General features: G+C 37.4%; 1 protein-coding gene across 1 annotated transcript in view; it reads left to right on the top strand.

Annotated features, from left to right (window-relative positions):
- Positions 1–15,812, top strand: part of stag1b (STAG1 cohesin complex component b) — a 30,294-nt gene that overhangs the window by 10,186 nt on the left and 4,296 nt on the right. The window contains exons 2-29 of the mRNA XM_073863610.1: positions 2,343–2,510; positions 2,604–2,721; positions 2,801–2,938; positions 3,035–3,131; positions 3,280–3,356; positions 5,203–5,407; positions 5,986–6,137; positions 6,230–6,303; positions 6,400–6,523; positions 6,645–6,743; positions 7,372–7,451; positions 7,547–7,654; positions 7,744–7,858; positions 7,940–8,057; positions 8,153–8,256; positions 8,772–8,864; positions 8,943–9,032; positions 9,724–9,927; positions 10,019–10,089; positions 10,203–10,290; positions 11,359–11,439; positions 11,529–11,621; positions 12,756–12,930; positions 13,637–13,776; positions 14,687–14,788; positions 14,874–15,016; positions 15,098–15,232; positions 15,395–15,600. Coding sequence (XP_073719711.1) covers positions 2,482–2,510; positions 2,604–2,721; positions 2,801–2,938; positions 3,035–3,131; positions 3,280–3,356; positions 5,203–5,407; positions 5,986–6,137; positions 6,230–6,303; positions 6,400–6,523; positions 6,645–6,743; positions 7,372–7,451; positions 7,547–7,654; positions 7,744–7,858; positions 7,940–8,057; positions 8,153–8,256; positions 8,772–8,864; positions 8,943–9,032; positions 9,724–9,927; positions 10,019–10,089; positions 10,203–10,290; positions 11,359–11,439; positions 11,529–11,621; positions 12,756–12,930; positions 13,637–13,776; positions 14,687–14,788; positions 14,874–15,016; positions 15,098–15,232; positions 15,395–15,600 — 3,259 coding nt within the window. The 5' untranslated portion in view covers positions 2,343–2,481. The remainder of the gene's footprint in view (positions 1–2,342; positions 2,511–2,603; positions 2,722–2,800; positions 2,939–3,034; positions 3,132–3,279; positions 3,357–5,202; positions 5,408–5,985; positions 6,138–6,229; positions 6,304–6,399; positions 6,524–6,644; positions 6,744–7,371; positions 7,452–7,546; positions 7,655–7,743; positions 7,859–7,939; positions 8,058–8,152; positions 8,257–8,771; positions 8,865–8,942; positions 9,033–9,723; positions 9,928–10,018; positions 10,090–10,202; positions 10,291–11,358; positions 11,440–11,528; positions 11,622–12,755; positions 12,931–13,636; positions 13,777–14,686; positions 14,789–14,873; positions 15,017–15,097; positions 15,233–15,394; positions 15,601–15,812) is intronic.

Raw genomic sequence — 15,812 nt, 5'->3', positions numbered from 1 at the left:
GGAAAGTCTACAGCAGGGGTCTCCAACCTTTTTGTGAGTAAGGGCTACCACAATGGATTAAACAATGTGGAGGGCTACTTTTTGATATTTATATACTCAAAATGTTTTTGTTTTACTTGTTGATTCTATTTTATTTTACTCGTTGATATTTTTATTATTGTTTAAAATTTTAACATGCATAAATAAAGCCAAGCTTATATAAAAAATAAAAATAGAAATAAATATGACAAGACTATTAATGGAATGTGCTTTGGCTGGTACCTCACAGACTCTGTGCGGGCATCCTGGTGCCCACGGGTACCATGTTGGAGACCACTGGTCTACAGAGTATATCCAAAAGTATTTGTTTTTTCTAATACCAGAAATAAAATCAACATCTGTGTTACATTGTCCATCTTCTGCCAGATTATATAATGGTCAGCGGTTTAGTCTGGATTTGAAGCCTAGAGTTTTAATACAGGCCATATTTACACCAATATCCAAATCTGGGGGATGGGTGCATTGCATTACAGATGCAACATGTAGGTTTATTTTCATATGCGTGTCCATTCTTAATCCCGGCTCACGAGCGTCTTGTAAAAGCCCCCTCCGACCGTATCCCATATAACACAGGGTTTTCTAGCGTGCATTCCTGATGGATTTCATCATGATGTCTACTTCACGGTTGCGAGTGGTTTGAATCCTCAGTATCCACAGAAACATCATCTACAGTTTGGAAACTCTAGTCTGGGGGTGGGGAGCCATCTTGTGTTGGTTAAGATCAAATCATGTGTGAAGATGCATCTTGCTGAGTTATGCTGAGTCAGGGAGCAAAATAGTGGTTGCTTGTGCTATCTAATGGTGCAAAAAATGACTCTTTTTACTGAGATCTTGAAATAGCCCATTTCTGTTTGGCACGCATTTGATTTGTACTCCTACCTGGCTACATTTCTGATGTTTTCACAGCATAAGGGAAAAGCCTTGCTTGGGATGCCCCCTAATGGTGGTTTTACTATTTACATATGGATTTTATTATTTTTGCATCAAATATAGATGGAATAGACACATTTCTGTTTGCAGTAAAACATGAATAAAGAATAGAAATTATTTAATTTAGTAGTTTGTATATTTTTGTGATGATGTGCCTAGAGTTTAGTTTTATTGAAAGTCATGGTTTGCATTGCCCCTAGTGGCTGTGGGATGGTTTTCATGTTTAAATAGCAATGGTAATTTCAGTTTATTTGCATATTGTGTTTTCCATATACTTAGTTTTTAATTCTTTTGTAAGCCTCACTTTTGCTAATGCATAATATGAATAAATAAAGAGCTCAGATGCAAAACCCTCTAAGTGCGTCCGACATGTTTTTTGTAAATTAGCATTTTTTTATTAGACTTTTCATGGTTTAGGCCAACAAAAAATACTTTACTGATCATGTAATCTTTCAATTTACTGACTCACGAAATCCAGACTTAAGAGGTGTCCAGCATCAAATTTTTTTAAAAAGCCATTCAAGCCAATTTTTTTGCACATATAAGATTAAGGTCTGAACTTACTATAACCATTATTTTTAGAGGATTTAAAAAATATTTCCTTTAGAATTATTAAAATTTTTATTAACATTATAAAAAAATTCATTACCGCAACATGATATTACATTAAATATATGCATTTACAAACTCATGTTTTGGTAATGAGAACTAAAAAGTTGTCTAGGTACTATGACAAACGAAATTTCAACTTTTATCCGGAGAGAAAAAATAAGAACTGCTTACCTGGTAGCCATCTTGAGTGTCACAGTCAATTATGTCCCTTCCAACTTTTTTTTTTTTTTTTTGAAAATGGTAGTTCCTTGAGGGCTTAAACAATGATTGAAAATTGTTGTGTAGGATGAGAAAATTTTTTTTTTGAGAAAATGAGACCCATTTCTATTCTTTATTATTGTCTCTACATTTACCAATGATTACCAAATACAACATGTTTCTTTACTGTAAATGTTTAGAGTATAACATGCACTGAAGCCTTTTATTTTTTTTAGATTTTTTAATTATAAATATTTCCATGTCAAAGAACCCAAATCCAGTCATGGACACGTTGTGGTAATGAAAATTTTCCCCTTAAATGTGAAAAGAATTGGTTTGTATGATGTCATTTGAAATCACGTGCAAAATAGTACATGAAAAGATGTTTATAACTGTATGCTTCTTATTTTGATACTCTTACTTTGCATTTACTTTTTTTATCAAAATGTTTCATGACACCTAATTTCGCGAGAATCACCCATTTACCTTTACCTGATTTTCTATTTATTTATTAATTGTAATTATGTTTTATCATCTTGACCTGGGATTGTTTTCATTTTCAGGTTATGTAATCTGAAGCATTCGGGGCATACGCCGAAAAATTGTTACTAGCATCGAGTCAACCTGCTGTCTCAAACACATTCACATATTTACTGGGTGATACGTTTTTAAGAGTCCCCCTCTTTTGACAAGAGACCCAACATGATCAACTCAGACTTCACTGTGTTACAGTAAGTACGGTTACCCTTTATCAATATACACGTTGTATGTTCTCACTGCTTTTTGCAATGTTAACTGATATTAATAAATGTTTGCCCTTTCAGAGACTCGTCAAATGACGGTCAGGGCGACACAGTGAGTCTGGCCATGAGCATCAGTGAATTGGATGATCCTGGGGAAGGAAAAGGCAAGAAGAAAAGAGGCAGGCCTGGAAAACAAGGGGTGAGATCATTATTGCAGACCAAAGCAACTGGTTGTTTTAAAGAAGCCATTTTCTTAATGCAATGCTGTTTTTTTCCAGGCACCCAATAAGAAAGCCAGAAGGTCTCCTGTTGATAAAGGGGGACGGAAAGCGAATGGAGTGGCCCATCAGAATGGAGAGGGGACGGACTCAGGCACTCTTTTTGAGGTGGTCAAACAAGGGAAAAGTGCCATGCAGGTAAAACACAGCATGTGTCTGGTTGGTTTTGTGGTATCTGTAGTATATTCTAGAAAAAGTTGGCAAGTAATTTGTTGTTCCTTTGTTTTTTTCCAGTGTGTCATTGATGACTGGATTGAATCTTATAAACAAGATAGAGATGTGGCGCTTTTAGATCTGATCAACTTCTTCATTCATTGTGCTGGGTGTAAAGGTAACTTTTGATTTCATTTGTCTCTGTACAGTTCTAAATAAATGCTTTAATTTTTGTTCGCTGTGATTCAAGGTTTTTGCAATTAAAGAAAACTTCAAATACACTATTTGATATTTTGAATGTTATAAAATGTGTTCGTCCATTACAGGCACTGTAAAAATCGAAATGTTCAGGAACATGCAGAATGCAGAAATTATCAGAAAAATGACAGAGGAATTTGATGAGGTTTGTTAACGTTTTTGACTATATATTTGACCATGAAAATCTGAGCTAAAGTTTCATTCAAATTTTGAGATTAGGAGCATCAAAGTTTGATTTTATATATTAATGTATTATGATTATGTGATATTAAGATATCTTAGGTATATTTTCACAATGATTTTTACATTACATTTTATGTAGAAAACAGTAAGGCAATGTTTACATTAATGCGTTTATCCTTTAAAACGCGTTACTTTTGCTACGTTTACGCCTTTCATCTACACTACATCACCGTTTTCGACCCTCATAAACGGATTCATTCGCAAATGCTGCAGACCCTGTTTTAGTTTGAGAACTCAGACGTTGTGCTGAGTGTAAATGAACGTAGACGGAGTCTTATTTAAACAAACAGCTGATATTAACGTGACAGCGCATAATTTTCAAAGTAAAAATTATTTTATTCAGGTAAATGGAGGTTTGCAACGGAGGTTTTGCCAAAAATAGGAAACATCTACCAACCAGCTATTATAAACGCTATATCAGATTGTTTTAACATGTATCCTTATAGATAATGTGTTTTATATTTATGTTTGAGTATTGTTGGGTTTGAATATTGTTTATGTTTTGTTTAAATTTAGTTAGCTTATTACGAAAGATAGACTAAACGCCATATAGGGTGTTGTAAAGGCCAATATGAAGGGAGAATTGTAATGGGTCAGACATTATTTTCGAGTTTAATTTAAGTTTTGTTTTCTACTTTAAAATGAATTTCGTTTCAGATAATTTGTCTCTTAATTTTAATAAATGTTTTGTTGATAAGTTTTGTGAATATAAATTAATAAAAACAATAAACTCAACATTATTAGTATTTAATGCTCGTTTAGCCGCTTGCGCTTTTAGCTATTTCTGTTTTGCTAGCGGAGGATGTGCACGGACCTCGCACACTTTTAAAAATTAATGCAATAAGCATTTCTTTAGGCTAAAGCTATACTTCACCTCTTACTTTGTTTGATTGAAGTTTGCATTTGCTGAAATTTATTTTTGCTTCAAGTTCGTTTAGTACTGTTCACTTGAATGCTTTTTTTTCATCATCAAATCAATTTTTCAAATTATAAAGACCTTTCTGTTTAGTTATAAAATCAAAATTAACCTATTAATCATATTAATATGTTGTAGGGGGGGAGCTAGAACAGTATAAGAATTTCCCAAACACATTTTTATAGGTTCAAAAATAGTGTTTGTTGTAATTGCCAGCAAAGGACCCAGGTATGAATTTTTGTCAATATCGCACACCCCTAGGCTGCATAAATGCGCAAAGGTAAGCTATTATTAGAGTAATAAGTTATTTTACACTTTTATGCGCATGCCCAGTTACGTGATTGGTCATGTATCATGCGTTTATGGTGGTGTATAGTATGGATGAATATTCTTTTTAAAATGTCAGTATAAACGAAGATCGTTTTCATTTTAAAATGCCGTTTTAAAACGCAAATGCTATAATATAAACAGGGCCTAACAGTAAATTCACATGGGGCGGAAGCGTCAATGCTTCCCATTCACTTTTAATGGGTGACGTCATGCATTGCCGAACTAAATTGTGGATCCGTCGGTGCCGCGTCACTGCAATAACCTAGGTAGAGCCAGCCATTTACCTTTATGGAAGATCGGAGCATGTGTTGCGGTCACTGGGATTGGCTGTTGGCCATCCTTCAGACAAGCCTTTCGCCAGGCGTTAACAGTTACGTCTCGTGTGAATATACCGTAAAGCACTTTAGCTGGGTTTTCATCGGGTCACACACTGTATTTTAATTCAAGTTGAATCAGCAGTTTCTTCATGTGATTCTCTAAACTTTCTGATGACCAAATTCAGGACAGTGGCGATTATCCCCTGACAATGGCAGGACCACAGTGGAAGAAATTTCGCTACAACTTTTGCGAGTTCATCATGGTTCTGATTCGTCAGTGTCAGTACAGCATCATCTATGACGAGTATATGATGGACACGGTCATCTCTCTGCTCACCGGGCTCTCGGATTCACAGGTCCGAGCCTTCAGACATACCAGTACGCTGGCAGGTCAGTCAGTCACCTTTGATCTTTAAAGGGCACATATTATGCAAAATCCACATTTACAAGGTGTTTGGACATAAATGTGTGTGAACTGAACCACCCTACAATAAAAAAAATCCACCCACTCCTTCTTCTTTTAATCCCCATTGAACCAAAGCCGTTTCATTCTTTTGTTAATGTGATGTCACACAAATAAAGCCACTGACTGACAGTCCAGCATTACTATATTTTCCACCTTCAGCAAGTTGTGCGCTGTCTGCCATATCCCAATAGTTACATATTACTGTCTTAGATTGTATTCACAGGAATCAGATCTATTTAAACTGAAAGCGCTCACTGTCTTTTTTGGTAAGGAAGCGAGGAGCAGTAGCTCATTTGCATTTAAAGGTACATCACGATTTTGCTCCCATCCAAATAGGGGCATTATCAGTATTTTGAGAAGACACATTCTGGGCAAACCTGAGACTTACATTACATCTTGTAAAAATGGGCATGATAACACCAAACATATTTTATAGACTCAGAACTTATCAAGCTTTGTTTATGTACATAAAATAAGTTGATTGTGTTATTTTATCTTACAGCAATGAAACTTATGACAGCATTAGTAAATGTGGCTTTGAACCTGAGCATCAACCAGGATAACACACAGAGGCAGTATGAGGCGGAGCGTAACAAGGTTGCTGGGAAACGAGCCAATGAAAAGCTAGAGCTGCTGCTGGAGAAGAGAAAAGAGGTAAGGTCTCTTTTTTTTCTCCTAAAACTTGGTTCCTCGATCTTCTGTGATAAAATGGGATTGATTATTGTCTTGTTTAATCGGTCACCTAGCTCCAAGAAAACCAAGATGAGATTGAGAACATGATGAACTCGATCTTCAAGGGTATTTTCGTTCACCGTTACAGGTTAGTGAAATTATTACAAACAGCAGGTAGGACCCAAAGTCATGTTTTAGGAATACCTCAAGGTTTCACAACGTGTTCTTTTTCGCTATCCTTCAGGGATGCCATAGCAGAGATCAGAGCAATTTGCATTGAGGAAATTGGAGTTTGGATGAAATTATACAGCGATGCCTTTCTCAACGATAGTTACTTGAAATATGTTGGCTGGACGCTACATGACAGAGTAAGTATATAAATGCATATATTCTCTGATAAATATCACCTTTGTAGACCACATAAAGATAATGATGAAAGTATACAAATATGGTGTCATGCTATTATATGGTATACATTTATTTTATTAGCAAGGTGAAGTTCGACTCAAATGTTTGAAGGCCCTTCAGACTCTCTACACAAACAGAGAGCTTTTCCCCAAACTTGAGCTCTTCACCAATCGATTTAAGGTAACATGCATGTACACAATCTTAAAGGGATAGTTCGCCCAAAAATGAAAATAATGTCATTAATGATTCACCCTCATGTCGTTCCAAACCTCCGTTAATCTTCGGAACACATTTTAAGATGTTTTATATTTAGTCCAAGAGCTTGTTGACCCTTCATTGAAAATCTATGTATGGTATACTGTCCATGTCCAGAAAGGCAACAAAAACATCATCAAAGTAAGGTGGGGTCAGTTAGAATGTGTTGAAGCATCGAAAATACATTTTGGTCCAATAATAACAAAAATTACGACTTTATTCAGCATTGTCTTCTCTTCAGCATCTGTTGTGAAGCGCACGCACGAGACCAAAGCCACGTAACCGCAGCGACGCGGATGACGTGTTATCCTTAGACATGTTTGCAAAGTTTTTTTTCAAACTTACAGCGTCCGTCTCCCCCTGACTTTAAATGAAGCCCGGGTGCACAAAAAAAAAACAGCTGGGGCGTACCAGATAACACGTCAGCCGCGTCACTGCAGTCACGTGACTTTAGTCTTGACATTATTTTCATTTTTGGGTGAACTATCCCTTTAAACCCATTAACAACCTTTATTGTCCCAGAGGTATAAAAATGTCACTTTCTGTTTTTCAGGATCGTATTGTGTCTATGACGCTGGATAAAGAGTATGATGTGGCAGTAGAGGCCATACGGCTTGTCACTTTGATTCTGCAGTGAGTATTTCTCATCATTTATTACCTGACTGCACCTCACCTGTCTGTACACGTTTCATCTGCCTCATCATCATATGTCTTTATATCTTTTTAAGGGGTAGCGAGGATGCGCTATCAAACGAAGACTGCGAGAACGTCTACCATCTAGTATATTCTGCCCATCGCCCTGTTGCCGTGGCAGCCGGAGAGTTTCTCCACAGAAAGTGAGATGAATGAACTGCTGCGTGTCTTGTGTGTTATATTATTTTAACAACATAAACGTTCCCATCAATTTTGGTTTGTTTGGTTGCAGGCTATTCAGCAGGCATGACCCTCAAGCTGAGGAGGCTTTGGCAAAGAGACGAGGCAGAAACAGTCCAAACGGGAACCTGATCAGAATGCTAGTGTTGTTCTTCCTGGAGAGCGAGGTGAGAAATTGTGCAATATGTCAAGCATTTTTAATTTAGTTCTTAAATAAAACATCATGACCGCCATTCTTTGTTTTAAAGCTTCATGAGCATGCGGCGTATCTGGTGGACAGCTTGTGGGACAGCTCGCAGGATCTGCTGAAGGATTGGGACTGCATGGTAGAGCTCCTGTTAGAGGACCCTACCCCGGGAGAAGAAGGTACCTCTTTCGTTCTCAATTCGATCATTCAATACGCATCGCAGCTCTTTTCCGCTCATTGGTGTTGGTGTCTGACTGTGTGTTTTTTATTGCAGTGATGGGAGATAGACATGAGAGCGCACTGATCGAGCTCTTGGTCTGCACCATCAGACAAGCGGCTGAAGCTCATCCACCTGTGGGCAGAGGAACGGGAAAGAGAGTAAGTGCCGACATCTTGAGATTGTTCATTGTTAAAGGAATAGTCTACTCATTTTCAATATCAAAATATGTTATTACCTTAACTAAGAATTGTTGATACATCCCTCTATCATCTGTGTGCGTGCACGTAAGCGCTGGAGCGTGCTGCGACTCTCAAAAGTGCCATTACGCCATAAAATATAGTTCCTCTTTTAAATCCGCTTAGGAAAGCGCTACGTTTTATTTTGTACCACCAAACTTGCTCGTATAACTACTCGTCTTAAATAGGAAAAACGTTGATGTGTTTGGTCACTTCTAACTTTATCTCTAAATGGTACAATTGAATGAATGGGGCTAAGCTACATGCTATCGAAGCGTAGCAGCGCGCTCCAGCGCTTACGTGCACGCACACAGATGATAGAGGGATGTATCAACTCTTCTTAGTTAAGGTAATAACATATTTTAATATTGAAAATGAGTAGACTATTCCTTTAATGTATTAATTATCTAATGACTTCCCGTTGGTTTTCTTTTAAGGTCCTCACCGCCAAAGAAAAGAAGACTCAGATAGATGATAAAAACAAACTGACGGAGCAGCTTATTGTTGCTCTGCCCATGCTGTTGTCAAAGGTAGTACCAACTTGAGTCATTTGAGTAGTGGATCTGAATAAAGAAAAGGCTTCATGGTTTTCTTGCTTTTGCTTTTAGTACCAGGCCGATGCAGAAAAAGTGGCAAACCTCCTTCAGATCCCTCAATTCTTTGATCTTGAGGTCTACAGTTCAGGACGAATGGAAAAGGTGAGTGAATACCCAGATGTGGCTTTAAAGGGACACTTCACTTTTTTGGAAAATAGCAAGGTAAGTTTTACCGATTTGGGATTCATTCAGCCGATCTCCGGGTCTGGCAGAACAACTTTTAGCATAGCTTAGCATAATCTATTTAATCGGATTAAACCATTAGCATCGCGCTCAAAAATGACCAAAGAGCTTTGATATTTTTCCTATTCAAAACGTAACTCTTCTGTAGTTACATGGTGTACTAAGATCGACAGCAAATTTAAAATTGCGACTTTCTAGGCCGATATGGCTAGGAACTATACTCTCATTCAAGGACTTTGCTGCCGTACCATGGCTGCAGCAGACGCAATGATATAACGCTATTGAAAGTTGCAAAGAGGACTATTTTTGGGCGCTGGGCGATTCAATGGATTATGCTAAGCTATGCTAAAAACCGCCAGACCCGGAGATCAGCTGAATGGATTCCAAAACTGTTAAACTCTGAAAAGTTGAAAAATAAGCCTAATATCAAAAAAGTGGAGTGTCCCTCTAAACATCTGTACGTTAAATCTTTATACAAGATCATGTTAGGGGTTTGTTCAACTATCTAACCCCAAAAATATTACATGCACAGACTTTTTTGCAATGGCAGCCTCCCAACTGCCTAGCATCATTAGTTTATATCTATTTCTATGTTCCCCCTTTTGTTTAGCATCTAGACGCCCTGCTGAAGCAGATCCGAGTGGTTGTGGATAAGCACGCTGAGATCGAAGTGTTAGAGGCCTGTAGCAAGACTTATAGCATCCTGTGCAGCGAGGAGTACACCATCATGAACCGCGTGGACATCGCTCGCAGCCAGCTTATCGATGAGCTCACAGACAAATTCGCACACTCGGTTGAAGATCTGCTGCAGGAGGTGACCGAAGTTGTTTATTTTCCTCATGGAGCAAAAATTTATTTTAGAAAAGGAGTTTGACATTTTTTTAAAATTCATTTTTTTCTGCCAGGGAGATGAAGCAGATGATGATGACATTTACAATGTTCTTTCAACTTTAAAGAAGCTTACTGCGTTCCACAAGTAAGAACAATTTATCATTTGATTTTGTCTTTGTGTTGGGAATGTAAAGCTTGTGTGTTGGCACCGTGTGTGTGTGTGCGTTTGAGCTTCAAGTTTATTTTGTATGCTTGTAGTGCACATGACCTTACAAAGTGGGACCTTTTCAAAAACTGTTATCGATTGTTGAAGATGGGAATCGAACAAGGGTCCATGCCAGAGCAGGTAAAGATGTTTAGCCATGAGTTTCTCTTAATATAGCTTACTTTACTTTTTCTTTTATTCTTACAATGTTTAATTATAAGAATTATAAGTTTTAATGTCCAATCATTTTTATTTTTCACTCTTTCTTTAAGATACAAACAGAAAATACAGGAAATATGTACACAAAATTAAAAACAAAACAATTTTCAGAACTAAATGTCTTCTTCAGGCATCAGTCAGTATCTAGTGTGACCCTTTTGGCACGAAACACATCTTGAGCTTTTTTGAGGAGACTGAATCCTGAAGTCATTCGATTACAATTAGAAATTAGGATTTCATTTAGGTTTAAGAGATCCTGCAGCTGCCTGTTATTGCTAAAGTGGAAGAGGAGTTTACCCTAAATACTTGACACTTCAGCTTATACTTTTATACTGTTTTTAATACTACTTACACTTTTCATGTATTTTTTTGGTTGTATTCTAATAAAGAAACTGAGAAATAATTATATTTGATCACTGTACAATTGCAAAAACAACAAATCTAATGGTAGCATGGTGGCTTTGCACAGATTAAAATTTAATCTGTGATCAAATGAGCAAATTAATTACATTTATTATGATGTATTACATAAGAAAATCATTACATATATTTGATTTGACTAAACATATAATTTAGTGCACAAACATTTAGGCTACATTGTGGCCATGACATATTTAATTATTATTTTAACATAAGCCTATTGCTTGGGCTGCAGTTGCTTTGCCTTTTTTCAGAAGTTGCATTTGAAGTGGCATTTAGGTATATTTACACAATGTTAAATGCAGTTCAGTGGTGGAATGAATGCATTTATCTTGCAATTACAATTGCATAAATAATGCTTATAATGCATACTTTTTTTTGAATATTGAAACATGATTTTTTTTCTTTAAATAAAAATCCCATAACTGCATTCTAATAACTTGAAGAGAGAAGTAGGGAGCATTAAATGCATTATTTATTTATTATCATAATTTAGTGCACTAAACAACTTGTCCAAATCTGTAACTGCTTTCTATTAAATAATAAGTGTGTTTTCTGGCTTGGGTTCAGATCGCTGTTCAGGCTCTGCAGTGCTCTCATTACTCCATCCTGTGGCAGCTGGTGAAAGTTACTGAGGGATCACCATCAAAGGTACAGATGCCCTCATAAACACTATGGAAATGAATCACCTTTTGTTTAAAAAAAAATTGGCATAATCCCCCTTGTGCGTTTATTGGCAGGACGATCTTGTGGCATTGAGGAGGGTGGTGAAATCGTTTCTAGCTGTGTGCCAACAGTGTCTATCTAATGTCAACACTCCAGTAAAAGAACAGGTGAGGAGGGATATTCTGGAGGCTGGTTTTGTTTGTTGCATTGCTAATTTACGTAGTGATGCATGAAACCACTGATCTTTAACCTTAAAGGATTAGTCCATTTTCTTAAAAGAAAAATCCAGATAATTTACTCACCACCATGTCATCCAAAATGTTGATGTCTTTCTTTGTTCAGTCGAGAAGAAATTATGTTTTTTGAGGAAAACATTGCAGTATTTTTCTTATTTTAATGGACTTTAATAGAGCCCAACATTTAATACTTAACTCAACACTTAACAGTTTTTTTCAACGTAGTTTCAAAGGACTCTAAACAATCCCAAACGAGGCATAAGGGTCTTATCTAGCGAAACGATTGTCATTTTTGACAAGAAAAATAAAAAATATGTACTTTTAAAACCACAACTTTTCGTCTAGGTCCGGTCTAGCGCGACCTAACGTAAATGCGTGGTGACGTAGGGAGGTCACGTGTTACATATATAAAACGCACATTTGCGGATTATTGTAAACAATAAACTGACACAAAGACATTAATTAGTATCAGTTGACATACAACAACGTAGGAACAGTCCGCTTTCTCAACACTTGTAAACACTGGGGCGGAGTTTCGCGTTCGTCCTCTGTGACCTCTTGACGTCATGACGTATTCCGTGGGGTCAGCTGGCGCATCACGACCAGATCCACATGACGAGAAGTTGTGTTTTAAAAGTGTATATTTGTTATTTTTCTTGTGAAAAATGACAATCGTTTCGCTAGATAAGACCCTTATGCCTCGTTTGGGATGTTTATAGTCCTTTGAAACTCAGTTGAAAAAAACTGTTAAGTGTTGAGTTAAGTATTAAATGTTGGGCTCTATTAAAGTCCATTAAAATGAGAAAAATCCTGCAATGTTTTCTTCAAAAAACATAATTTCTTCTCAACTGAACAAAGAAAGACATCAACATTTTGGATGACATGGTGGTGAGTGAATTTTCTGGTTTTTCTTTTAAGAAAATGTACTAATCCTTTAAAGAAACAATAACATTTTAAGCATTTCTTGTTGTTTTTCCTTTTAAATTCACATGGAAAGGTCGTAGTGTGACGTATGATTACGTATAAGGTTTTAACGATAGAAGTCGCTCTGTTGTATCTCCACAGGCATTCATGCTGCTGTGTGACCTGCTGATGATCTTCAGTCATCAGTTAATCTCAGGCGGCCGAGAAGCTCTGCAGCCGCTGGTCTTCAATCCAGATGGCGCACTGCAGAACGAACTCCTCAATTTTGTTCTGGATCATGTGTTTATTGACCAGGATGATGAGAATCAGAGCATGGGTGTGTTTCTCAGAATCCTGAGAAATTGGGTTTCTGTTAGTCTGTTTGTTTACAATTATCTCATGTGAAATATTAACTATTTAGGCTTTGTGTAGAGCAAAATGAGTTGAAATTACTGAGCAAAAAAATTAATGCCACAAATTGTGAGATCAGAACAAATTCACAATTATCAAATTAAAGTGAAGCACTATTCAGATTAAACTGTAACAGTATAGCTTGTATTTGTCAAAATAACATGCATTAAAGGGATAGTTCACCCAAAAATGAAACTTTTGTCATCATCTACTCCCCCACATGTTGTAACAAACCGGTATGAATTTCTTCATTCACAAATGAAGATATTTGTTATAAAGAGGGAAAAAGAAGCACCACTGACTTCCATAGTAGGAAAAAACTATGAAAGTCAATGGAGCTCAAAAATGGTGCTTCCTTTGTGTTCAGCAGAACAAAGAAATGAATATAGGTTTGATACAACATGACGGGGAGCAAATGATGACAGAATCCTCATCTTGGGTGAACCATCCCCCTAACATAAACCAACAATGAACAATACTTTTACTAAGACATTTTTTAACATTGGTTAATGCCAAATGAACTGACATGCATTTGCATTAACTAATACAAACTTATTCTAGTGTTACTATTTAAACAGACTGAAACCATGCTTAAACCTTGTTTTAAACATATATTGACTTGTATTGTTCAGAGGGTGATGAGGAGGACGAAGCCAATAAGATCGAGGCTCTTCACAAGAGGAGGAATCTATTGGCGGCCTTCTGCAAACTCATCATCTTCGACATCGTGGACATGCCAGCAGCTGCAGATATCTTCAAACAATACATGAAGGTATGAAAAACTCCCATTTATCATTAAATTGGAGACTTCACTTTTTTTGAAAATAGGCCATTTTCCAGCTCCTCTGGAGTTGGGCATTTGATTTTTGTTGTTTTGGAGTCCATTCGGCTGATCTCCGGGTCTGGCTGTGGCACTTTTGGCATGGCTTGGCATGGTTCATTGAATCTGATTGGACCATTGGCATCGCACTAAAAAAATAACCAAAGAGTTTCAATATTTTTCCTATTTAAAACTTGACTCTTCTGTAGTTACATTGTGTGTTAAGACCGAAAGAAAATTAAAAGTTGCGATTTTCTAGGCAGATATGGCTAGGAACTATACTCTCATTCTGGCGTAATAATCAAGGACTATGCAGCTGTAACATGGCTGCAGGAGGCGTAGTGATGTTACACAGCAGCCGAAAATGGTCCCCTTGGTAACTTTCAATAGCAGAGGGCTATTTTCGGGCAGTGCGTGGTGTCATTGCGCCTCCTGCAGCCATGTTGCGGCGGCGGGGTCTTTGATTGTTACGCCAGAATGAGAGTATAGTTCCTAGCCGTATCTGCCTAGAATATCACAACTTTTTAATTTAATTTTCTTTCAGTATTAGTACACGATGTAACTACAGAAGAGTCAAGTTTTAAATATGAAAAATATAGAAACTTTTTGGTTATTTTTTAGCGTGATGCTAATGGTCTAATCAGATTCAATAGATTATGCTAAGCTATTCTAAAAGTGGTACCGCCAGACCCGGAGATCAGCTGAATGGATTCCAAAACTGTAAAAATCAAATGTACAAACTCTAGGGGAGCTGGAAAATGAGCATTTTTTTTTTTTTTTAAGTCGAGTGTCTCATTTAACTACACACATTTGATGCTGATTTAAAAAAAAATAATTCATGAGTATGCTGTTTATTTTTCAGTATTACAATGACTACGGAGACATAATCAAAGAAACGTTGAGTAAGGCCAGACAGATGGACAAGATTCAGTGTGCCAAGACCCTTGTCCTCAGCTTGCAACAGGTACAGAATATAAGTTTGAGAAACTGCACTTTTTAGCATTTGATAAAAATATTCCTTCCTGATTTGACACTTTTCCTTCCTGCAGCTCTTCAACGAGCTCGTCTTGGACCAAGGACCCAACCTGGACCGAACGTCTTCCCACGTCAGCGGCATTAAGGAACTTGCCCGACGGTTTGCACTTACATTCGGACTGGACCAGATCAAAACCAGGGAGGCCGTGGCCACACTGCACAAGTAAGAAACGCTTCAGCTTTACTGACCTATAGCTTTATTTTGCAGCATGTTTTAAATAATAATGTTTTTGAACTACCACAAAGATGGAATTGAATTCGCCTTCAAGGTCCAAAATCCAAAAGGACCGGACTACCCACCACCCAATCTGGCCTTCCTGGAGGTTCTGTGTGAGTTCTCCTCCAAACTCCTACGACAGGACAAAAAGACTGTGTAAGTACATAAATGACTTTTCTAAGTCTACATATGGTGTGTATTAATTTGCCCACAAATCCACTTTTAGCATGTAGGGAGATCAGATCAAGACTTTCAGTCAGGGTTTTGTCTGGTAGTCCATAAAATAATGTGTGTGATCATCTCTCTGTCCTGCCACAGACATTCCTACCTGGAGAAGTTTATGACAGAGTATATGATGGAGAGGAGAGAGGACATTTGGTTGCCACTTATCGCGTACAGGAACTCCCTGTTAACGGGTGGAGATGAAGACCGACTGTCAGTCACAACAGGAAGCACCACTAGCAAAGCCAGCACAGTCCGCAGTAAAAGAGGCCGGCCAGCACAGCAGAAAAAACGCCCAGATGGTAGAAACTTTCAACATCTCATTCAAGACAAAACTCAAACAAGCTTGATTGTCTTAAAGGATTAGTCCATTTTCCCCAAAAAATCCAGACAATTTACCCACCACCATGTCATCCAAAATGTTCATGTTTTTCTTTCAGTCGAATAGAAATTATGTTTTTTGAGGAAGGATTTTTCTCATTTTAATGGACTTTAATGGACCCCAACACTTAGC

Source organism: Misgurnus anguillicaudatus, chromosome 25 (assembly GCF_027580225.2).
Source record: "Misgurnus anguillicaudatus chromosome 25, ASM2758022v2, whole genome shotgun sequence".
Classification (NCBI taxonomy): Eukaryota; Metazoa; Chordata; class Actinopteri; order Cypriniformes; family Cobitidae; genus Misgurnus; species Misgurnus anguillicaudatus.
This window is presented reverse-complemented; position numbering and strand designations above follow the sequence as displayed.